The 24,518-nt window shown below is 43.4% G+C and overlaps 1 protein-coding gene across 1 annotated transcript in view; it reads left to right on the plus strand.

The window, feature by feature from the left end:
- Window positions 1-24,518, plus strand: part of GAD2 (glutamate decarboxylase 2) — a 498,210-nt gene that overhangs the window by 118,265 nt on the left and 355,427 nt on the right. Inside the window, exon 6 of the mRNA XM_085631697.1 lies at window positions 21,601-21,713. Within this exon, the coding sequence (XP_085487823.1) occupies window positions 21,601-21,713 (113 nt within the window). The remainder of the gene's footprint in view (window positions 1-21,600; window positions 21,714-24,518) is intronic.

Consider the following 24,518-nt stretch of genomic DNA (forward strand, 5'->3'; position numbering starts at 1 on the left):
TCTTGGGGAATAGGAGTAATTTTAATCCTCTGGATAGCAGTAGCACCATAGGTCTGATACTCGCAAGTTTGTCACAAAACCTGCCAATTTCATCTCTCTCGATCTTGCTGGGGCAGGACCTGAACAATCCCGTTGTGGGCTTATTACATCATTGAAATCTCCGTTCACTAAGTAAAGGGAAGAGCCTGTTTCCAATAGTATCTCAATGACTTTGTCCAGGGATTGTCCTTGCAGTCTCAGGGGACGAACACACTAATAAGGGTTACATCTCTCTGCCCCCACATCTCCTGACTGGCTGCGTATGTCCCATTTGGGCCTATCCAAGTTTTTTCATTCTGAAACAGGGGTGTTTTCCTAATCAGTATGGCAACTCCCTAGAGACCCGTGGTAGATCCAGCGTGAGCCACCATGGTTTAAGCCCTCATGCTTAGGAATCTGCAGTGGGAGCCCCGTAAGTAGTTTTCTTGAAACAAGACTCTTAATGTACATGGGCACCAGCCCCTTCTTGACTTTTTTACCTAGCCCATTCATGTCCCAGGTCATCATGGAACTCCCCTGCCCGTCTTGTGTCTTATCCCCTCCCATCCGTGTTTCGTGACATTGTCGACGGCCTTTCATAAAAAACTCCTCTTCTGCCTCCTTGCTTGAGACTATTCCACTTCAGATGTGTAAACACAATCTCCACAAATACTGAACCCCAATAACTTGTCTGCCTTCCTCCCTCACCTCCCCTTCTGCCCAGTGCACATCATCCCACATGTCAACGAGACAACTGTCGCAGGTCGGGCCTGAGAGGTCTGTAACCCCCCTCCCATCTTCTCAAACTATGTCCCCTTCAATGTAACTTTGAACTGAACAATTCACTCCTGTCATACACACACTTACCCCAGTTATACTGTTCCCACAGACATGCAGAGCAATATCTCTAATCACTCACTCTCCCCGTCTCTCATGCAGACACTCCAGCTATCACACAAACACTCTCCTCACTCTAGGTCTTTGGTCCAGGGGGAGTAGGGGAGGCAGGCATGGCCTTCCTTCTCTGACATAGTACGTCTCTTGCACGACTCCTGTCCTGGCCTCTATCACTTCACTCATCCTTCAGATCAACCTCCGTCAATTCCCCCTTCCCCCTGAGGATCCGCATTCTTAATGACCTCGTGTTCCGTGTCTCTCTGGCCAGATTTTGGTGTTCCTTTGTTGGAGTTGTGACTGAATGTCTCTTCTTCTGTTTCTCCTCGGTACATCCATTCCTCTCCATCAGTATATGATCATTGGCTTCCCTGTCTTCGCACATCTTCTTCTGAGTCTGAGGATCTTTCACCGATTGTTCTATTTTCATACATCTCTCCCAGCGATGTTCCCCTGACTCCTCTTGATCTGGTTTACTACTTCTTCATCGTCGACCAGAGTTGGGGTCCGGCTACCAGTCTCTCCCTCCCCGGTTTTAAGTTATCCGTGCTTTGCAATAGATTGAGCTGCAGCCTCTCTTCCAGCCAGCTCCAGGCCTCCTGTGGTGTGGCGAAGAAGTGCAACTTATCTTCATGGATTACTTTCAACTTGGCAGGAAATAGCAACATTTATTGAAGTCGTAGTAAGCGTATCTTGGCTTTCACTTCATCAAATGTCTGTCTCTATACTTCACTGGAGTAATCGAGGATTATCATAATGGTGGAGGCTTCATATTTGATTTCCCTTATCCGGCTCACCTCCCTTAAGATCATGTCTCTATTTTGGAAGTTCCATAGGCGGGCAATGATTGTACTGGGGGGTGGGGGCATCCCGGTGGCAGTCAGGCCGCAAGCGCCCTATGTGCTCTCTCTGCCACAAAGCAGCTGGAGAAGCTCCCCTCTACAAAGGTAGACCAGAGCCACTGGCCTAAGAATTGCTTCATGTTGGTGCCTTCCGCTCCCTCGGTGAATCCCACCAGTCTTAGGTTGTTTCTTCTTGCATGATTTTCTGCATCATCTACCCTCCAGAGTAGGTATTTTTGTCACCGCGTGAAATTCTTTGACTTCTTTCCCCATAGACTGGGTTACGTCTTCCAATATGGCCACTCTTCCCTCCACTTCTGTCACTTGGTCTGCTGAATTACGGGGATACTGGCTGAGCAATGACACTTCCGTATTGGCAGGCATTGCTGGTGGTAGTTCTGTGTCTGGTGTGTTCTCCACCACACCACCTTCGTATATTTGTCTATTCTCTCTTGCCAGGGTGATTTCGGGTCCTTGTCTTTCACCATTGCAAAGTGAATTCCTCTCCCTCACCTTCTCTTCGGTTGGTGGGGTTGTTTTTGTCTGCTCCGTTAGCCTGTGTTTACTGGTGGCCACTGTTTCCCAGTGATATGAGGGTTTTGCCATCGGGTAACACTGTGGGGAATTCTGCTTTGTCTTGTCCTGTCTGATTATGGTCCCCTTCTCTTCACAGGGTTGTTGTCTTTTCCTCACCCTATCTGCTTCTTGGCTACATTCAGTTGGGTGTTTTTGGGGGGTCTCCTACTGGTTGTGGTCTTCTCTCAGCCCCCCACTCTGCTCACCACTGTACACCCTCGGAGGGTCTGGACTGCACTGAATTATCACTCTTTGTGCTCTATGGCTTATCTGGAGGTGGCATCCCTTGTTCCGGCTGTGGAGTCTTCACCGCCGACATCACTTTGCTTCGACGGCAGGGAGGGGCCAGTGGTCTTCCCTTCTGTGTTTAGGAAGGCTTAGCCCTTGGTTTTCTCGCTTTGTCCACTTGGGAGCACGATTCAGGGATGATGGGCCACTCTGAACCTGGGTCTTCCCCCTTTCCAGTAGCCATGTGTTTTAGGCACCTCTGTACTGGTGGCTGGACTAGGTCAGCTCTCCCCTTTCATCTCATAAATCTGAGCACCCACTGCCGCCACTGTCTATTTGTTTCATGGGTGTTTGAGGAGACCTTATTTTAGTGGCCACTGGACCCCTTCTCAGGGCCACCACCTCCTCTCTTGGCACTATTCTTCTTTGATTCCCCCTTCTTCCTGTCCCCTCCTGCAGGGCCAGCTTTAACACTGGTGGCGACCTGTGCAACACTGTCTGTTGGTGCTCCCCCCAATGACCACCTTTGCCACGGATTCCCTTGCTAGCACCCTTTAACAGTGCCCCTCAAGTCTCCGTAACACTGTCTCTCAGATTAATTTAGTTTTATAGCATCACTTAGACCAGTGTAAGGTGTCAGAACACTTTACATCACACACACATTGCACAGGGACAATCATATGTGTGTAAGTCAGTGTATAGGAAATGCTACATTAGACAGGACTACAAAGTGCAGTGTAGGAGTGACGTGATCGATACTGGTAGGCTATATAGTTAAAGAGTCCTTATTCTGGAAAAGAAAAAGTTTAGAATTTAAAATGTAATATCATTATTAGGGGTTCTCTTTAATAATATGAATTGTTTTCTACCCAAATAAACCCTTTTGACAAGATTAGGCTAGTGGAAGACTGACAGAAAAACATATAGCTCTAACATATATCCTGAAGTTTGCATGCAGCTCTTAACTGTCATAGTTAGTAGCTCAATGTTCTATATTAGAATCTTGACTTATAAACGACAAGTTACAAAAAGAGCTCTCTTACAGAAGCAGTAACCCACTGACCTGTTTACATTATATGCACTTTGTTATCTTCATGGTACACGTTCTTAGCAGCAGGCATTTTAACCCTCTGTGCTACCTTAGGATGAGTCAAAACTTCCACTAAACAAACCTCTGGTCTCTTTCCAGGAAGACGATTAATCACCACAGTTACCTTGACACTTTAATTGATGCCTGAAAATTTCTAGATGTCATGACGCGGCAGCAGGTGCTTAAATGATAATATACTTTCAAAAATGACACCAGCGCCTGGTGCGATGGCACCGATCGCACCTCCCTAGAGACGGTCATGCCCTCCTGCCCCTCCTCTGACACCAATCTGCACCCGACAAAGCAGCAGAGGGGAAAGGGGGTTTGGAGGGGTTGAAGCTCAACATTGTTCTCAGTGGAATATTTTAAACTACAAAGGGCTATAGAAGAGATGCTGAAACTGCCCACCTGCTCCATTAATATTCAGGGTGAGATAACACACTTCATTAGCAATGTTGTAAAGGGTCTGGGCTAATAACCAAATGCTTTTTTGAGTTAATGCAGACATCACAAATGCCTTGAGAGAAAGTGTACCCCCTGCACAGGAGAGTGAGGAGGCCTCTAGTTGAAACAACACTTCGCATGAGTTTGTAGTGTAGAAACACCTGCTTATATAAGAAGGGAAGTAACATCACAGGTTACTGGAAGTGAAGGCTGAGGAAACAAATACAAACTTGTGTGTAACCTAAGAAAACGTTTATTTTGGTAATCATTGTTGTAGGAAGCTGGCTCTTTAAATGATATACATAAATGAGGTATATTGTACAAAGAGTCCAGGAGTTTCCTCATGTGTGGCCAGCGGCTTTCTCTAACAATCGTAAGGTGCTCTTCTTGGGGGTTGTGTGGTCGAGCAGCCTTGGGCTTACCAGAGAGGAGAGTTAGACATCTGCAAATACACACAATAGTCAATAAATGATGGATACAACTCAATATGGTGATCCACACCAATTTATAAAAATAGCACGTATCTTTATATATGTTTAGGCACCACAATTGAATACGATCAGTTAAGTATGTTTTGCAAGAGAAATTCTTTTTTGTTTTAAAAAGTCGACCCTTAGTACATTTTTAGAAGCTGCAACATTATCCTATGGGAGGAAAAACAAGTACGGCATTCAGGTACAGTACAGCTACTCATGGGACCAATCTCCAGGACTGAAGGTGAGTATCAGGCAAGGTCCAAGGCAGCACCAGCAGGTCACCTCCAGAGGCATTAATGCGGCTGGGTGCAGTGGTGCAACACAGAGTTGGGTGCCCACTGTGAGTCTATGGGGATCGGTCCTCGTGAAAAGAGGCTGCAGGTTTTGACTGGGAGGCCATTAGGCTTGAACCAACAGGAGGGTTCAAGTCTTGGAAGGCTAGGGGACATGGGGACACCGGTGGTCCTCTTCTCCATGGGCCGGTGCGACCGGGGACAGAGGGTCTTTGAGAGGTCGGGTTGTTTCTTCATCCAGGAGCACTCGTGGTTGAGGTGGCCTTCAAAGACTCCAGGCGATGTCGGGGAGTTCATAAAGGGTGTTCTTCTTCAGTCTTCTGCTTTCATGGCTCTTCAGTGTCCTCCTTCATTGTAGGTCATCAGAATCTGATTTCTGGTACTAGATGCTTGTCTAAATACTGAATTTATGGGTGTTAGGGGAGTTTAGGGTTGTAGTCAATGGGCTGCTTACCCCTGGGATCACTCTAAATGACCACTTCCTGTGGGAAGTGGGCATAACACTGCCCAGAATTCCTAAGTCTGCCATCATCAAAATGACAAACTCTGAAAGGTCGCCTCCACTTCAGGTAGCCCACCTTCAGGGTGGTACTGTCCTGAGGGTGGATATGCCTATCGGACTAGCTAGTTTTCCCACCTGTCCAAGTGCCAATGAGCTGTGGACAAAGGGTATTGGCTTCTTCTCCTGTGTGAGAAGCCAAATTTGCATACCAACGGCGAAGGGCTCTTTGAAGCTCCCCTGCCTTGGAATGTTAATCTGTAGGTCATTCGAGAGTGTATGCGCCCTCTGCCAGAGCAGGTTTGATTTCTGGCCTCCTGAGAGCAAAGGCCCTCACCCTTGGGGTCTGAAACTTGTCTTTGGTGGCAGGCTGGTGGAAACCAGTCAGTCAGCATGCCAGTAGCTAGTAGGTTTTCAGGGGGCATATATCAATAAATCCAGAACTGGCATCAATGTGGGTTTATTAATATGAGATGTTTAATATGAAGCATCCCTATTTTCAGTGAATCCATCAGGTTGCTGGGGAACCAGTTTAAAGCACATGTACTCAAAATGGCTTCCCTGTTCACTAGACCTGACAGCAATACAGCTGACCAGCACCAGGGCATACCTGCTTGTGCAGATAGGCCCGCACATGTCGTATAGTGCACCCTACCTTAGGGCTGTAAAGCCTGCTGTAGGGGTAACTTACCTATACTGAATGCAGTGTCTGTGGGCATGTGTTGGACTTGGCCCTTTTGCAGGGCTATCCCCAAACTTTTTTCTTCTTCCTCCTAATTTTTCGTGACCTGTGTTTGTTGGCTATAGGACTCTGAGCACTTTGCCACCTCTGATCAGTGCTAAAGTTCATATTCTCTCTGTGTAAATTGTTATCATGATTGGTTATCCATAATTGGCATATTTGATTTACTGGTAAGCCCCTAGTAAAGTGCACTGAGTGTGCCAGAGACTGTAAATTAAATGCTACTAGTGGGCCTCCAGCACCAATACTGACACCCACATGAGTAGCCCAGAAAAGGTATCAGACCTGCCAGTGCAGTGTCTGTGCAGTTTGTTAACTGCCATATAGGCCTGGTAAGTGTACCCACTTGCCAGGCCCTAACCTTCCCTATTCTTACATGTAAGGCACCCCTATGGTAGGCCCAAGGTACCACCCTGGGCAGGGTGCAGTGTATGTAAAGGTAAGACATGTACTGCTGTGTGTGAGATATTTCCTGATAGTGGAATACTGCCAATTTTGTTTATCACTATAGGATAGAAGGGGAAAAGCTTTGTACCATCTTACCAGTATAACTTCCCATTGGGACAAGATGTAGAAATAAAGTTTAGGCTCTCTGAACTCAGAATTTAATAATACGTCTATTAGTAAAGATGGTTTTTAAATTGTGTGTTTGAAAATGCCACTTTTAGAAAGTAAAAGTAAAAGTAGTACCCAGATATGTATCTGGGAATACCCAATGCACTACAAAAAACACTATCCAGTGTGAATTTCTAACGTTAATTGACGTTGAGTTGACGTACAGTTCAAATGAAACACATTTAACAATAGAGAACCAACAAATGTGCGCTGAATCACAAAGAATCCAATCGATGTCGTATGTTGATTGAGAACAATTCTTCTTTAATGTTGAAGAATACCAAAGTTCAAGGTTGCTGTAGGCAAAAACAGCTTTTTACAAGTGGAAATCAAAAGCAAAACTATCGTCTCGATATGCAAAAAATAAAGAATAAAAAATAAGCGAGATGAAGTAGAAATGTATCTCAAGAATACCCAGTGTTGATACAGGAACAGCCATCACCCGAAACTCTGGTCACCTATACACCTATCAGTGTGAAAATTCTAACTATCGTACCTTGGAGTGATCTCAATATCAATGTCGGGTATGACTGGACGTATACCAGACGACTAACGGGTTGAGAAACCTAGGTAATAGACCAAAGGCACCATTAGTAACCAAACCAGTAATCATAGCTAAAGGCAAAAAATGGCCGCGTATCAGGCTGCAAGCCTTACCGCGTATAGTAGTGTAGAACGCGACACTGGCCAAAGGAGAGGAGATGTCGAAGAGACTTCTGGAAATTATAAAACATAGAACAAAATTCAAGTGAGCATTGAGGACTAGTCTCAGAAAGAGGGGAAATGCTGCTAGACACCCAAACCGCTTACCCGTAGAGTTGAAACAACCGCTTCTCAAACCCCAGCGCCGGCTCCCGCATATGGGAAGTGTGAGCCAGCGGATATATGAACGTGCTCTCTTCAGAAAATTCACTGAAGTGAAGGAAGGACTACGTGAGAAAGATGACGAAGGTGGCGGCCATGATAGAAAGTGCATATTAGAACCAAAAGTGCGTGAAACATTAGGAAATAAAGAAAACAGAACAAGATGAGTGTAAGATAACATAAATATGTCCATCGCGTGATCAAAAGCATCTTAAAAAGCAATACAATAATCCACAAAAATAAAGCAATATACTAAATACAGCGATACAAAGATGGACAAATGTACAATGTGTGGAAATCATTCACAATAGAGCACCAAGCAGAGAGATTCTAAGTTAACAGAGATAATGACAAAAGACAACAAACAAGATTGCTATAAAAAACATGATAATTCGAATTTATCATTCAACCCCAATGGGGACAGTGATTGCATGAACCATATCCAGTGAGATTCGCGTTGTGATAACATTTTCGACATATTTCTCCCAGGGATAACCTCAACGATTTCAAGAACCCCAAATTTAAGCTGAGCAATGGTGTGTCTAGCAGCTGCCCAATGTTGCGCAAGCGGAGAACTGATGGTCTTGGTCCGAATCCGACTCTTGTGCTCAGTAATCCTAGTTCGAAGGACACGTTCAGTTTTGCCCACATGACATAAATCGCACGGACATTTGATAATGTAAATTACATGATGACTATTACAATTCGCATTAAAATACAAATTGATCTTTTTACCAGTGCGAGGATGTGGTAAGCTTTTGCCTACCATTACATTGTTACAGTGAGAACAATTCATGCATTTAGACATGCCCTTGTACACCATGTTGGGTTTGTTGTAAGGTTTATTCAAAATTTATTTTAAATTCAAGGATCTCTTGTAAGCAAAAAGCGGAACATCAGAAAACAGTCCTCGGAAATCTGAGTAAATCCCATCTCTGTAATATGCTCTTTTTTAACAAATGGGAATCAGTAGAAAATGTTGAAACAAAAACCTCTCTCTTTTTGTCAGTGGGTGATGTTTTCTTTTTAAGCAAATCTTCAAGATTAAAGGATATGGCCCTTGTAGCTGCCTGATCTACAATGTGCGCGGGATAACCCCTGTTCAGAAACTTATTTTTAGAAACTTCAATCGTCCGCAGGCCAACCACTGGGTCTGAAGTGATGCGTTTGATCCTCAGAAACTGTGAGTAAGGGAGGTGGCGTTTTAGAGGCCAAGGATGAAAACTTTGGAACAACAGAGAATTATTGCGATCCGTGGATTTGGTGAACACGGTGGTGTGTATAGAAGACCCAGATAAAGTTAGTAATACATCCAGAAATGCTATGCTGGAGGGTTCTATCTGGTGTGTAAATTGAATGCGAGGATTAACGTGATTGAGTGACAGGATCTGAGTTTCCAGGTCAAGACGTGACCCCTGCCAGATGATAAGTATATCGTCGATGTAACAACGATATAGTTTAAGACTTGAGGTCCATGCACTGTCAGCAAAGATGTGTTCTGTTTCAAATTTTAACATAAAGATGTGAGCGTAGCTGGGGGCTCCAGAAAAGCCCATTGATGTACCATTGGCTTGCAGAAAAAATTGACCCTTCCATTGGAAGTAACTGTGAAACAGACAAAAATTAAGAATTTCAACAAGAAAAACTTTATTGGCTCTGACACCATCTTGACGAAGTAGAGCCCATTCAATGGCTTCAATGCCGTCCATGTGAGGAATAGACGTATATAGAGAGACAACGTCTATAGTGCATAACCAAAGTAACTCAGTCTCAGGAATGTGAGTGTTTTGTAGTATGGTTAATAGGTGTGTCGTATCTTGAACATACGATGGACTGTTCTGAACAATGGGTTGAAGAAAAGTGTCAAGATAATGACCAAGGGGGTCATGGATAGAACCACATCCGGAGACAATCGGTCTCAACGGGGGATCATTCAAGTTTTTGTGAATTTTTGGGAGCATATATAGACTCGGTCTACGAGGAAATCGAGTGAATAAATACTCCCTAGTTTTCATGGTTATCCATTGCATTTCGATGGCATGAGACAAAATAGAGTCCAAAGTGGTAGAAAATTCATCCGTGGGATCTTTATCTAGTGGTAAATAAGTGGAACGATCTTGTAGCATCTGATCAATCTTTTGTTCATATTTGATGCGATCCATGACCACTAGTGCGCCACCTTTGTCAGCTTTGGTGAAGTGTAAAGTGTCATTGGTTTGCAAAGATTTTAGAGCAAACCTTTCGCTTTTGGATAGGTTGGGGGAATTTGAAGACACAGATGGAAACTTAGCAATGTCCTGTTTGACCAGGGTTTCGATTAAGTCAATGGCCTTGTGTGTAATGGGAGATAAAAAGGTGCTGCGTGGTTTAAACTCAAGGTATTCGACATCAGTGCCTGATAGAGGTTCGGTGTCAATGGTTGAGAAACAATATCTCAAGCGTAATTTCCTGGTGAACTTGTATAGGGCAACCAGAGAATCTAAACTTCTGGACTGGAAAGTAGGTACAAATGAGCACCCTTTATTCAGTACAGCCACCTGTTTATCAGTCAAGATCTTGGAGGAGATGATAACAACTAGTGTTTCTTTGTCCGATGAGCTGTCCCTGTTTTTACTGAATCGGTGACCTCTACGGGTCTGGCTAATTCTGTGGTTGACTGCGTGGGTGGTTGATTTGCAGCCGGGCTGGTGGCCAAAAAAGAAACCTTAGATGTACTGGGGGCTATCACACTAGTATCACTCACAAGTGGTGAACCATCGAGGGTACAGGTGGCCGAGATAGCTGAGTTTCGCTAGCTGAAGCTAAACGTTCTTCAGATGCGGTGGTAGCTGGCTTCTGCCAATTGCGTCTCTGAGCATAAACTTCAGCCCATGAATAAACTTCATCAAGCTTATAGTCTATTGTGTCACGATGGGATTTTCTCACTTTACGCTCGTGGATTTCTTTGGCATATGCATCTAGTTTCAGATTAATATCAGTGAGAGTGCTAGACCATGCTTCAGTTTCCATACGTGCCACAAGGCTTGCCTGCAAATCTTTAATCTCAGTTTCTAGGCCACTAAGTACTTGGGACAGTTCTTCAACTATAAGTAGGATCAAATCTAGGGAGCATTTATTCAAGATTGCATACCACCTATCCATAAACTTTTTATTCATCTTAAATAGCATGGGCTTGATGGCGAGACGTAACCCCCTAGGAATACAACTTGCTTTATGGTATTGGATGAGTGTGGTTGCGTGCAGACTCTGGTTAATCTCTCTGCGCATGAGGTACTCTAACTGTCGGATTTGTTGTTGAATGGGACCTGAAGTGATGTCAAAAGTCCTGACCTCTTTAATGAGTCCATAAATGTCAGCCGCTTCGGCAGCGGAATATGCTTTTGTGTGTGCTCTGTTTTCAGTGAGATGTAAAATGTCGTCAAACGACACGACTACGAAAAAATGAAACAGATAAATGGGTGGTGCAACTGTAGCTGCAGGGCAGAAAAATTAAACAACTGTGTGAAAAAAGCAGCTGTGATGCACTCAAAGGAATCTAATTTAAACCAGTCAGTGAAACTCTCAGTAGTAATCTAGCTAATCATGGTCGTGTGTGCACCAGGATTAAGGGGCTCTGCAGGCCACCATATACAACAAGTGAAAGTAGTACCCAGTCTCCTCTCCTTTGGCCAGTGTCACGTTCTACACTACTATACGCGGTAAGGCTTGCAGCCTGATACGCGGCCATTTTTTGCCTTTAGCTATGATTACTGGTTTGGTTACTAATGGTGCCTTTGGTTTATTACCTAGGTTTCTTAACCCGTTAGTCGTCTGGTATACACCCATTCATAGTTTTTTATGGACCCTGTTGCTTGAAACTTTTTAAAGTCATATTCTTATGACAGGTATGTTGGATGTTTTTCGTTTTGGTCTTGTTGAGTTTAGATAAAGATACTTTATTTTCCCCAACTGGTGTGGTACTATCACTGTATTACTGTGTGTTTTGAGTACAAATACTTTACACATTGCCTTTGGGATGTCTGTCTGCTCGTGCCAAGCTACCCAGGGGGGAGCAGGGGTTATCTAAAGTTTGGGTCCCCCTTACCCTGACTAAAAGCAAGGGTCCCTATTTGGACAAAGGTACCTACCTCTGCCAATTAGAAACCTCCATTTCTAACAACGTGGCACACAGGGATGTGTGTCATGTGGTGTTTTCCCTTTTGTCTGCACCAAGACACATAGCCTGCAGTGGCAGTCTGTACGTGTTTGGTGAGGGGTCCTTTAGGATGGCACAATTCGTACTGCAACCCTTAAGTCCCTCTTTAGCCTCCTTGCCCTAAGTACCTGGAGTACCACTTACTAGGGACTTACAGGAAGTTCGAAAGGTATTGCTGATTGGGGTAAAATTGCACAGTTTATGGGAAAGAGATCTGTCCCTGGGGATCTGGTTAGCAGGAATCCACTACACTTCTAATTGAAATCAAATCAAATACCAGGCAAAAGGTGTGGGTGACCACACCAAAAAAGGGCACTTTCCTACAAGTGTTATCACACTTAGACATTATTGTTTTCATTTGAAAAATTAAGGATGCTCCATTCTTCATACTTCTTTCTATATTGTATATGTTAATAAACAGATGTGCTGGTTACAAAACCAAATATTGTAAGTGTGTATTTATTTATCAATGTGATTTGTACTAGTCTTGCCTTAAAAGGAGTTCCTCAGCTTGCTTAGTCTTCCTTTCACAGCTCTGTTGAATGTTGTGGTTGAAAGGGGAAGGGGTAGGGACTTCATCTTCATCAGAGCTGTTGTTATTTTGTTCAATGGGAAGTCCTTTTCTTGTGGCAATGTTATGTAACACAGCACAACAGCCAACAATCAAGCATGATGTTTCAGGAGAATACTGCAGTGCACCCCACTTTTTATGTAGGAATTCGAACCTGCTCTTTAGATGTTAAAACGTATATTCCACTGTTGCACGTTGTATCTCTGTGCAATTTTGCAACACCCTTCTCTGGGTATTACTGCATTCAGGTGCGGGGTTAAGTATCCAAAGATGTAAAGCAAAAGCTTTGTTACCTACAGTAGTAAAGTAAAGTAAGTCTAATGCAATGTTAATACATTTTTGATGTAGAAACGTGAGTAATTGTTTGGCTCTGGCTAGATAGTTGAAGCGTCAAAATTGGCATAAAATATAAGAACACCTAGGATATCTATTCACACATTTAGTGGTCAGGTTATAAACAATGTGTATCTTTAAGAAGTGTTGATTATTACAATTCATATAAAGAAGTTCTGTCGGAGAGGGAGGGTAAAAAAGTTTTCCACCCACACATCCTATCATAAATGTGAACTTCTATGAAAATCAAACTTGTTTTTTTCTAATACCTGTGGTGTACTGGGAAATAAATACAGCTTTTAATCATAGACAACATTGCATTAACAGATTATCTAAAAACCTGGAAATGTTTCTTTGTAACACACCTCCCACTGTTGATACAATCCCCTGAAAGGTTTCTGAATCAGTGAGGTGCAATAAATAAAGGACCAGCACATGTGTGCTTATAGCGCACCTCTTTGGGTGTTTCTATGGAATACTAGGTCTCACTTCACAATGAAGTCATATATCATCAATCTTATCAGCCTGTACTTAGCATAAGTATTGTCCTCAGTTTGATCTAGCATTGTTATCCTGTCCTATATATTCTCTAATTCTGGCATCTCTTCTTCTTCTGCAATGCCTAAAGCCTCAACCTTTCTTGCCATCACATAAAGTGCAGCCACTCTAAAGCAAAAAATATAAAACAACATCTCCTTTTATATTTTGTGATGGTTACCACTTGTTTGCACTTAGCGTTATTTAGCACATAGAAACATATGAGCAAGCTTAGAAAATATCAATTGAGATTCGCAAATAAGCAATCACTGGTAGAGAATCACAAAAAATATGTTGATTTTAAATTCAATTGATTTACTACACAATATTTCACACATGGCTTTTGTTTTGTTTCACCTGCCATCCTTTGGGGGGTTTTCCCCCAGACTTTTTGCCTTTTGCCTCTGTGTTTTTCTGATTCTTTTCGTTGACCTTAGGACTCTGAGCACTTTACCACTGCTAACCAGTGCAAGTGGGTCAAAATGCGGCGGCTAGACTAGTTCTCAATCTCACCCAGAGAACTTGTCTGTCCCCACACATAGATGCTGTGTACTGGCTGCCTGTGAAAAAGAGGATCCTATTGAAAGCACTGGTCCTAGCGCATAAAGCTCTGCATGGAAATCGCGCAGTCTACCTTAGGAGAAGGCTGTCTACCTATGTCTCTCCTAGGTCATTACGGTCGTCCTCAGGTCACCTAGCCACCAACCCTAAAATCCACCTGGCTAGAATCGGTGGAAGATCTTTCTCTTATCTCGTGCCATAAACTGGAATCAAATTCAGCTGACACTTTGGGTCACCTCGGAACTACCTGGCTTTTTAGCAAATGAAGCAATTTGTCCAATCTTAGTGTACAGACAACGTTTTAGCACTAGGACACTCCTCTGAGTAGACGTGTGCTCTACAAATGCCATTTCATTAATTCGTTCATTCATTCAAGTGCACATGCTTCTCCCCTAAACATGATGAAATTGGTGTATACCTGATTGTCATATTTGATGTACTAGTAAGTCCCTTGTAAAGTGGTATAACATAAACCCAGGGCCTATACTTCAAATGCTGGTAGTGGGCCTGTAGCACTAATTGTGCCACCCACATAAGTAGCCTTTTCAAACATGTCTCAGGCCTGCCAGGCCTGCCACTGCAGTGGCTGTGTGTGTAGTTTACTGCCACTTTGACTTTGCATTTAAAACCACTTGCCAAGCCTTGAACTCCTCTTTTATTACATATGTCAACCCTAAGGTAGGCCCTAAGTAACCCTAAGCACTGGGTGCCAGGTAATTAAAAGGTAGGACGTGTGTTTATGTTTAACAAGCCCAGGTAGTGACAAGCAACCTATTTCATTTTTCACTACTGTGAGGCTTGAAGGCTAGCATTGGGAATTACTCTAAAAGGCTAGCATTGGGAATTACTTAATACACTTTTAAGCTGTAATTCCTGATCAGAGACGAGTAGCTTTTTCATGTTTCATATGTTTAGAATGGTATTGAGAAATCCTCCTTACTGGCGAAGTTGGATTTACCATTATTGTTTTAGAAATGCCACTTTTGGAAAGTGGACATTTCTCTGCACTTACTGCTCTGTGTGCCTAACATGCCTGTCTGGGGTGGGTGACAGCTACACCTTGTGCATTCCCTACAGACAGCAATAATACAGGAATGATATGTGTGTCTGAGTACCCTTCTACATACATCTGCATTCTGGGGCAGTGGCGGTTCGCCCGCTAAGGCGGAGGAGCGTCGCCCCACTGCTCTGTGAGCAGTAATTAAAGAAAACTAAAATGATATTAACTAGCGATATTATCATTTCAGTTTTTCAGTCCTGGTGCGGGCGGGTCTGGGCTGCCAGAGCAGGGCAGGAGAGGAGTGGTTTGCCCACTCCAAAGTGCGCAAATCAGACATGCGCACTTTGCCTGTTCTGCACACAGGCTGCATTGCCCCAGGCTCCCGTTCCGTATCTCAGTGCCGATCCACGGCACACAGACCAATCACAGCCCTGCATTGCAGTGCTGTGATGGGCTAGGCGAGTCAGGAGCTTGAGTGCTTCCTGTTCCTGCGACCAGGAGCAAGTGGTGGCGGCGAGCAGACCAAGAGGCGGCAGCCAGCCAGGTGGCCGGCCTGATAGTAAGTGTTTTTTTTCTTCATTTTTTCAATTTAGAACCCTCTCCATCCTCCTATGTCTACATTAGCTAAGGAGTTGTGCGGGGTGGGACCAGCGGCTAGGCTGAGCTGGTCACAACTTACATGCACGCAAATTCACAAATGTTCCTCTTCTGGAACGGATCATCCGGACGGTGTTTAGAGTCACTCTCATGTTTAAAGGCACCATATACAGTGCAAGTATTCTGGAATATACCTCTACATAGTGGTGTGTGCTCCTTATTAGACTCTGATTTTAAATCATCAAGACATTCGACAGCGATGACTTTGCCTTCATCATGGCTACAGGAATAGGGTTTGCCTGCCTCGACAGCAGCTGAAATCTTAGCAAGTGTTCTGGTCAGCAAGGGCATCTGAAACTAACATAGTATATAAGAGCAAATGAGACATTTGCATCCTGGTGTAACTACTGACGCAATGGCATACGCAGTTAGAACAAGGGAGCAGTCCGACAGGCATCTCAGCATCCAAAGAAAGGGTGGTTAATTCACACCTACTGTAGGAGCATTAGCACAAGCACAGCACAGACTCACTCACAAAGTAGGAACACCAACATGTGCCATTCCCCAGCGATGAGGCTTTTAAAGAGAGAATTAAACTGTCTTCATCACAGGGACATAAACACCAAGTCATACACACAATTTAAAGAAGCATCAAACTACATTGTCCCCCTTGCCTGCAGTGCAGAATGTGTGGGTTCCCATCGCCTTCTTTGCAGGTGTCTTGTTGTTCTTACAATAAATAGTTTTTAAAAAATCTTTATTTACCAGTTTCACAATGAAAAACAATATAGTACACCAGCTCCATTTCAATGTCAGTTATGGCAGTACAAATGCGTATTTTGTTTAATACATGATATTCATCTCCGCAGTGTGTTAGATAGTCAGTTCCCTGGGATTATCATTCACATATTATACATTCTCGTAAACCATAGAAATAGTGTCTTTGTCCGCAATGCAGTTAATGCGCAATACGGGAAATATTTACAATTGACATATCACAGTTCTGTATGTATTGTGCAGGTGACAGCAGATCAACCTATTCCCGCAGGTACCAGCCCATTTTCCATCCGAGTGGAAGGTTGCCAGTGTGCCATTGCAGTGTATTGTTTGAGAGGGCCCCAAATGTCTTGTGGTCGGGATGTGTTGGGCAAAGTAGAGGCGTATACATGTTAGTTGAGGTTGCAATATGCCAAACTTTTTAGCCAGTCTCTGCGCGTCGGTGCAGCCTTTTGCCCCCATTTTAGCGCTATTTCCCTTTTGACCAGTAGTAAACCCAGGGCTGTAAACTTCCTGACTGCCTTTGGAATGTTTTTCACATACCCTAATAAGGCCACTTCCGGAGTGGGGACTAGGTCTAGGCCTATCATTTCCCCTAGTGAGTGGTGTATTTCGGTCCAATACATGCTGATTTTGCAGCAGGTCCAAGCCAGGTGCGCAAAATCTGTGTGTGGGGATTTACATTTTAAGCAACAGTGGAGTCTATCTGGGTCTATTTTGTGTGTCCTCTCAGGTGTAATGTAAATTCTGCGGATGAACTTAAAGTGGATGAGTTTGTGGCGCCTATTCAGGGAGACCTCCTTGGTTTGTTGGCAGCACGCGGTCCATTCGTCATCAGTAATTGGGTGGCCTAGATATGCCTCCCAGTCAGCCGGTATTTTAGCATCGCTGACAGGAATTATCTCTGTGCAGGACCTGTATAGTTCGGAAATCAGATGGGCCCCAGTGACGCTATTAATAACTGTGGACAAGGGAGTGAACGGGCTAGGTTCGACGGGGAAGCCAGGGAGCTTGGCTCACAAGGTGGCACATAGTCGACTAAGCACAAATTTGTCCATAAATGTTGCCTCGTTGAACTTATCTCCATCGGAGACAGAAAAAGCTTGGCCATCTATGTAAAGGTCCCCTATAGTGGTCATGTCAAACCGAGAGAGGGTGCGTTGCACTATCTTCTCCCCGGTAATGGGTATCCAGCGTTGGTTTGGCATCGGTAGGCTCGGGGAGTACAGAAGCGGAGATCCCAATCCCATGACCAATTTTAGCCAGGCCCTGCTGGTAGTGGAGACCGTCTGGATGTCTTATAATAAATAGTTCATGTCATTGCACTACTAGCTTGCAGCAACGCTGGCTGATGTCTTCAAAGGCTCTTTATGCACTTGATAAAAAGAATCTTTTTAATAGTGCTATGTACCACTCTTCTGCCATTTCCAAGCTTAATAAATAACAGATATTTTACCTATTTTATGGTAGTCAGTTTACTGACCTCATAATGATTCAATGCCGTGCCTGACCTGCCAAGCTTGACACATGACCTTCAGAACACTTCATTTTCTCAGCTGTAAACGTCCAGCTCAAGGAGCTATCCCGCCGTCTTAATTAAGCACTTCTTAAAGCAACGCAGCGATGGAGTTGTGTGAACTTCCATTCAGCTGGGATTGTATCTGTGACAAACACATTGGCAGTACATGCTCCCATTCAAGTTGAATTCCTGAGCTTTTCCTGCGTGTTTGTGAAGGGCTGCAGAACTACCTGGTGCAAAAGAATCTTTTTTTTCCACTGCTCTGGAATTTAGTCACTATCAGGCGCACTTCGCCACATGGTATCCAAGTTGGTACTGTCAGTCCACCCTCGAGACAGTTGCTGGTATTATGGAAGCTGTACAAGTATGGGAGTCTAAGCATAAAAAAAGGGAAAAAGAGTGGCTCACCTTATTTAACATTTGCAAGATTTTCAAAAGAAATTATCCAAGGAAGTTCTGGGCTTATATAAACTCAAAACATAATGGCTATGCCTTTAAAACAAGGCAATAGTATGTAATTATGCACCTGGGAAGCACACGTTTCAGCTCTCTACCACCAAGTTCAGAAAGAAAACACAGTCATCGAGTCTCCTAGAAAAAAATAGTTGTGTCGTGTGTGTCCCGGGTGCATTGTAATTCCGGCCGAATGAGTAATTACCCTCTATGGGCCACATAACAACATTGGTAGTTCAGATGTTGTAATGACTGGGAAATTAGCGGGGGTTTATAGAAGACATTCTCTACGTGCACTGGGCAGATATGTAGACTCCATGTACATTAGAGACAGTGACTGCACACTGTGTACAGCACACAGAGATGGCATGTTAGGGTCTCAGGTCACTCTGTATTGTACCGTATGGACATGCACATGTGCAGGTGTATACTACAGAAGGTGCAAAAGCCTGCACCTGCTCCTGCTGATGAACGCCACATGTGCCCTACAAGGGTCCCACAGCCACGCATGACAAGCTGTAGAGAGATCCACTGACCCACTCTCGTTCATCTCAGTAGTGTCTCAAATGGGGTTCTTTGCACACATTTTGCTTCCTGCTCTGCTTACACCATGCACCCCCACTTTCAACTGAAAGGAAGCTTCCCTAACACCCCTTGCGTTATCAATACACTCTTGCTTAACACATCTCCTCCTGTAAGGAAGCTCCTCCTACCCCGTTCCACGGTCAGAAAGGAAACTGTTCTCCTAATCCCGTAGCCACCACTTCCAACTTTCAGGAAATGCATTGCCAAGTCCTCGACTTCCCACTGCCAGGATACGTTTTCCCTAACTCCATCCCCCACATCTGCACTGGCAGGGAGCTCCTCTCCTAACCCCCTGCACCCAACTCCTACTGTCCAGGAGCTCCTCTCCTGACTTCTTTGAGGATGTGGCCTGGTGAGTACTAGTCACTGTGAAGCAAATGTTGCCAGCTTTGTGCCAGCTGCCACATTTTGCCATCGGCACAGTTAGAGGTGTTGCTTTTTAGCATTATGATGCCCCATGGATTGCCTGCCAGCTGTGCTGGAGGTAAGAGAGGGGCTGTATTACATGTATTTATTTATATCATGACGTGTACTGTTGATATTATTTATTTCATTTTCACATTTATTTATTTGTATGTACTCTATTCTGCACTGTGGCTTTTTTGTTCTTGGTGCAGCAGAAATGTATCATGATTCATGACTGAGCTGAGGCCAGAACCGTGATGTTGCAGGATTTTTATTTTTACCTAGTGTAGCGATGGTGCTGCTGCTGTAGGTGGTATGAACCTGTAGTTAGTAGTTTATGACTGAACTTCACAATCACAAATCAGGTCATGTAAACATATGTATCACTAAACAGCACTATCAATAAAGAAATCTGTGAGGTACTCAACATTGTTATCTCAAATACTGTTATGAAGTTCTCTGGTTATACTGAATAAGCAGTTCCCTACGTCATTATCATATAACATCCCTTAATTGATGCCATAACTACACTTTAACAATTGCTTTATTAACCTACTTGTTTTTTTCAAATATACTTGAAGATGCACCATTTGGCCACAATTTTTTCACAACTTTTCTGGGGGAGAGCCCCCTGTCCCTCATTTATGACAGTCGGGCTCGCTCACTATGGTTGCTCAACACCTGACACTCACCACAAACGTTTACGCCGCACCACTTTCAAATGTCCATAGCCGCCACTGAGAAGGGGTAACACTTCACTTAAATAGGCTGTGTCCTATTCCCACACAAATGACTGATTAACCCCCACAGATAGCTTGGCAGACAGGACTGGGTTGAAAGGGATCCTTGTGCATGTCCGAGAGCTGCTTTGAAGTCACCCCCAACATCAAAGGCAATTTTGGTTATAAGTACTGGGTCTCTGACCCCTCAAATCAGACACTTCTGGATCTTGAACTGAACCTCTGTCAGTAGGACTGCTGTGCTGCTTAAAGGACTCACCTTTGGACTACAGACTTGTACTTGAAAGGCCTGCTTTTGTCTTATGTTGCCCTGCTGCCTACTGCTCCCTGACTCTGCTGACGGAGAGCTGGACTCTGCCTTCTCTACAAGTGATCTCCAAGAGCTTGTTGGCTTTTCTCCTGTTTTCTGAAGTCTCAGGGAGACAAAAGATTTCTTGCAATGCTGCTGTTGCTGCCGGACTCTGCCATCTGTGAGTCCTACCCTAGCCTGAGGTGCCCTCTCTAGTTCTGGGCCTCAGTAGTGAATTCTGCAGCTATTTTACTATAAAATCACCACTGCACCGATCGGAACTGATGCAGTGCCCTTTGATGCCGATGCAGTGCCAATCCAGAGACAGCCCTGTGCAGTTCGATGTCTACGTGGGACCCAACTGTGAGATTAGATGATGATGCAGCACTGATCCGAGGTCCCAACCGCAAAGCTCAACTTTAACAAATCGACTCAACTGCATGATTTGGAACTGATGCATCACCTTTACTGTGTGGAGAAGATCGACACATTTTGTTGCTTGCGGCCACGAAAGGTACTTCGTTTACTGGGGCCTGTATGTGTCCTGTAGCCAGCCTGCGCTTCAACGAGGTCAGCCCGAACTTTGATTTATCCTGGTCCAGTGCGACCTATAGTAACTTTTGTAGTGCTACTTGCTTCTAAGCGCTTTACTGCATTTATTCCTTTAAAATTCAATATCTCAACTTCTATACATTTAATTTTTGTTCTTTTGGTCTTGTTTTGTTTATAATATAATAACCTAGTTTCATAAACCTGTGTGGAGTCTTTTGTGTTACTGTGTGTGTTGCACAAATACTTTACACATTGCCTCTTGAAATAAGCATGACTGCTCGGTGCCAAGCTACCAGAGGGTGAGCACAGGTTATCTTTCAGTGTGTACTTAGCTTACCCTGACTACAGTGGTGGTTTCTGCCTGGCCTGGGTGCATACCTCAGCCAACCAAGAATCCCATTAGTAACAGCTTTGACCCCTGTTGAAGGTTGCATCTCTCTGTTTTGCAAGTCACAATCCTTTTTGTACCTGCAATGTGATTCGCAAAACTATGGTGCATCTGACCCTGAATAAGAAATACTTCCTCTCTAAAGCATAAGATGTGAAAGTTAGTTTACTGTTCAGCAGACAACAGGTGACCAATACACTAGCTGCTACCATTACTGAGCTTTCCCCTCTTACTTTATGGCAACAAAGGGAGAGCAGCAATCCAATCAAACGTGTGCAGAGAACTAAGAAGAAAAATGTCAACAATTTAAAAATATTGCGAACTGTAACTGGTGACAAGACAACTGATTGAGTCTTTAGACCAACTCTGCAATTTTTTTCCAACAACAAATGATTGATATTCAATATGAATGTGTTTCGTAATTTTGCTGTTTTTACAAAGTAATGTGAAAACCTGAATCTGTTCTTTACTCAATTCAAAACATCTTCGCTGTTTAAGATGTCTTCCTTTTTTTCAGGTTCACCTATGAGATTGCTCCAGTTTTTGTACTTTTGGAATACGTCACGCTAAAGAAAATGAGAGAAATGATTGGCTGGCCAGGAGGCTCCGGCGATGGAATATTTTCACCCGGTACTTTTTTAATAATGTTATTTGTTTTAAACTGGCCTTTGAAACTAGAGGTTGCTGCTCTTGCAGATAGGAAAACACACCAGCTAGTAGGGGATTAGGAAATCAAGTAGAGAGAATGATGAGTTCAGAATGGCTCAGCAATTCTGGCATCCATGGGCAGTGAATGTAATGACAGCACCTCATTGTGGTGGATAACCCAAGTCACGATAATGTTCTTCCAACTGTTGGTCATTGGGTTGATGTTTTACACTATTGATAAAGCTATAATCAGTGTTGTTAAAAAAAAAAGTGGTAAATTGGAGCTACCACCCTCATTCTGAGCTCAATGGAAATATAGGTTACACCCAATCACTGATCTGAGTAATGTGGTAATACCATACAAGGTGCTCCATACATGATATTCTGAGGGCAGGACCGGACTGGCTACTCTGCCACTCTGCCTGTTCCCCAGAAGCCTGCAGGTCAGGGGCTGCTTTCCACCATGGATGGGCTGCTATGACCCAGCCACCACCCTACGACCAGTTCCAGTCACTGCCTTGTGCAGTGTGGGTCTGGTTTGAACGTTTTAGCCGGGGCTGAGTTTGTCCTCCAGTCCAGCCCTAATGAAGTGGGACATGCAGATGCTGAGACTTTAAAAAGAGAGATTTTGGTGAAAAAGCATGTGAGTGATTAAGGCATAGTGCAAGATTGCAGGCGGAAGTGATGTCAATCAATCAATTAAGTTTATTTGTAAAGCGCAGCTAATCACCCGTTAGGGTCTCAAGGTGATGGGGTGGGGGGAGGTTTCTGCAGTTCAGTCGAAGAGCCAGGATTTGGGGTCCTTCCTCGATTGAGGCGATGTAAGGAGGAGAATGAAAGCGATTGAAACTCTCAAAAGGACTTCCTATCTTCCATAGACCTTCCTGAAGTTTAAGTCCCAATCTAATATTTTCTGATTATTTTCACACTTACACTTTCAGAACTGTAACAGTACTGTAAAATGTTGAATCTAATGGTTCAACACAATACTGTTGTTTCTAATTCATCTGATAGTGAATGAAAATCACGTTTGACATGCATTGATAAAGAGAATTTGTCTGGTGTATTTTAGCTGTATGCATTAAAAAAAAAAAAAAACATATATTGGATGTACTAACGAAAAATACTCATACTGGCACCCAAATACTAGTTAAATGATATGCTAAGTCAAGCATTGAATTTTATATGCAGTGTTTTAGGCCACACCTTTATTTTAATAGGCCTCGCCTAGAAAGAGTTCCTAGTTATGCTTCTTTGACAATGCCACTTTCATAACAAATCACCCCCACACACACCACCACCACCTTTTTCATCTTAATTAAGCACTGAACAACGCTAATTTCCCAAGTATTTCGTTTTCCAAACGGGAAAACTCGGAAGAGGAGAGTTTTTCTGCATCACACAATTAGCACTCGCCTCAATAAAAGTAATTTTCCATCCAAAATTACTGAATGGTTATTACTGCTGAACCTGGAAGGATGGCCCAAGTAGTTTCCATACCTTGAAAAAATGTTCACGATTTACGAAATTCCTGGACATGATTCGCAGTGACGTTAGTTTCTAACATTGCCGTTGAACCTACAAGCACAGCAATGCGGTTCCCCAAAAATGTAATGCAAGCGGACATGATGTCTGTATGCTACTTCAATCTGCTCACTCCTTTCACGTTGGAAGCAATTACAGTGGGCAGCATTGCTCATACACCAGGAACACTAATGTGCTTTGTAGGAATGTGACAGTGTTCACTGAGTGGGAAACAGTGCCTCAGCTGTATATGGCATTTCTTCTTTCAGGAAACATTAAAAGACAAAATGCCTGATTTAGAGAAAGCTGGTAATGCAGATTCTTCCATGTTCCAGAAGTAGGGTTCTGCTCAGGCACATAGTGTGTCTTTATCTAAATCATTGACAGAGGTCGCCTTCTGATGAAGACCAAAGACCAGTGTTTCCCAAACTTAGGGTCCCCCTACCAATGGTAGATCATGACCTGATGTTTGGTGGGTCGTGAAAGACAGAAGAATAAATAAAGATGCCTTTAAATTCTGTGTTTCCATTGTCACACCTGCCAGTTATTCAAAGACAGAGGTCTAATGCCAGGCTGCTTTATTCTTTTAACATGAGGATTGGTGTTTACTTTTTTTTTCCTGACTGCAAAGTGAGAGAAGTTTTAAAGTGAATTATTCTATGATGTAGGATGTTGTCTCAAATGTGCTGGAGACAGAGATGTTAATAGGATCAAAATATATCAAGACACTTACTTGTGATGCAAAAATAATATTCACAGAAAACCGATTTACAAACATTATCATTTGTGTCCTATGTAGTTTTCTCAGTAAAACTGTGTCTGTGCAAATTTAGTTGCCATTGCAATTACAAAAATGTGCTGTCTACAAATAACAATGCGCAGCCACACAATGCTTTAGTTACATTGAAAAATCACCCGCCTCTTGTCCATTAAAGGTCGGTGGTTTGTGAAAGTTTGCTGTTCTAAAAAGTGGGTCATGGTTCTAACAAGTTTGGGAGCCACTGCCATATACAGTTTCATACACACCTTCGCCAGTTCCATACCTGATATAACTGTCAAACCAAGCGTTTGAGTTTGTTTGTATTTTTTGGTATTCATATTGAAAACCCTAAGCTGGAATCTACATTAACTGGGGTTTTTGGGAGATGTGGGGGATTACAGATTTAAATTCAGATTCACAATCAGATTTAGATGTTTACCCAAAACTGGGCTCAGAACTTATAGGTTGTGGGGTTCCAAAAACAGAATATTAGACCTTAGACA

Source organism: Triturus cristatus, chromosome 10, assembly GCF_964204655.1.
Source record: "Triturus cristatus chromosome 10, aTriCri1.1, whole genome shotgun sequence".
In the NCBI taxonomy this organism is placed as follows: Eukaryota; Metazoa; Chordata; class Amphibia; order Caudata; family Salamandridae; genus Triturus; species Triturus cristatus.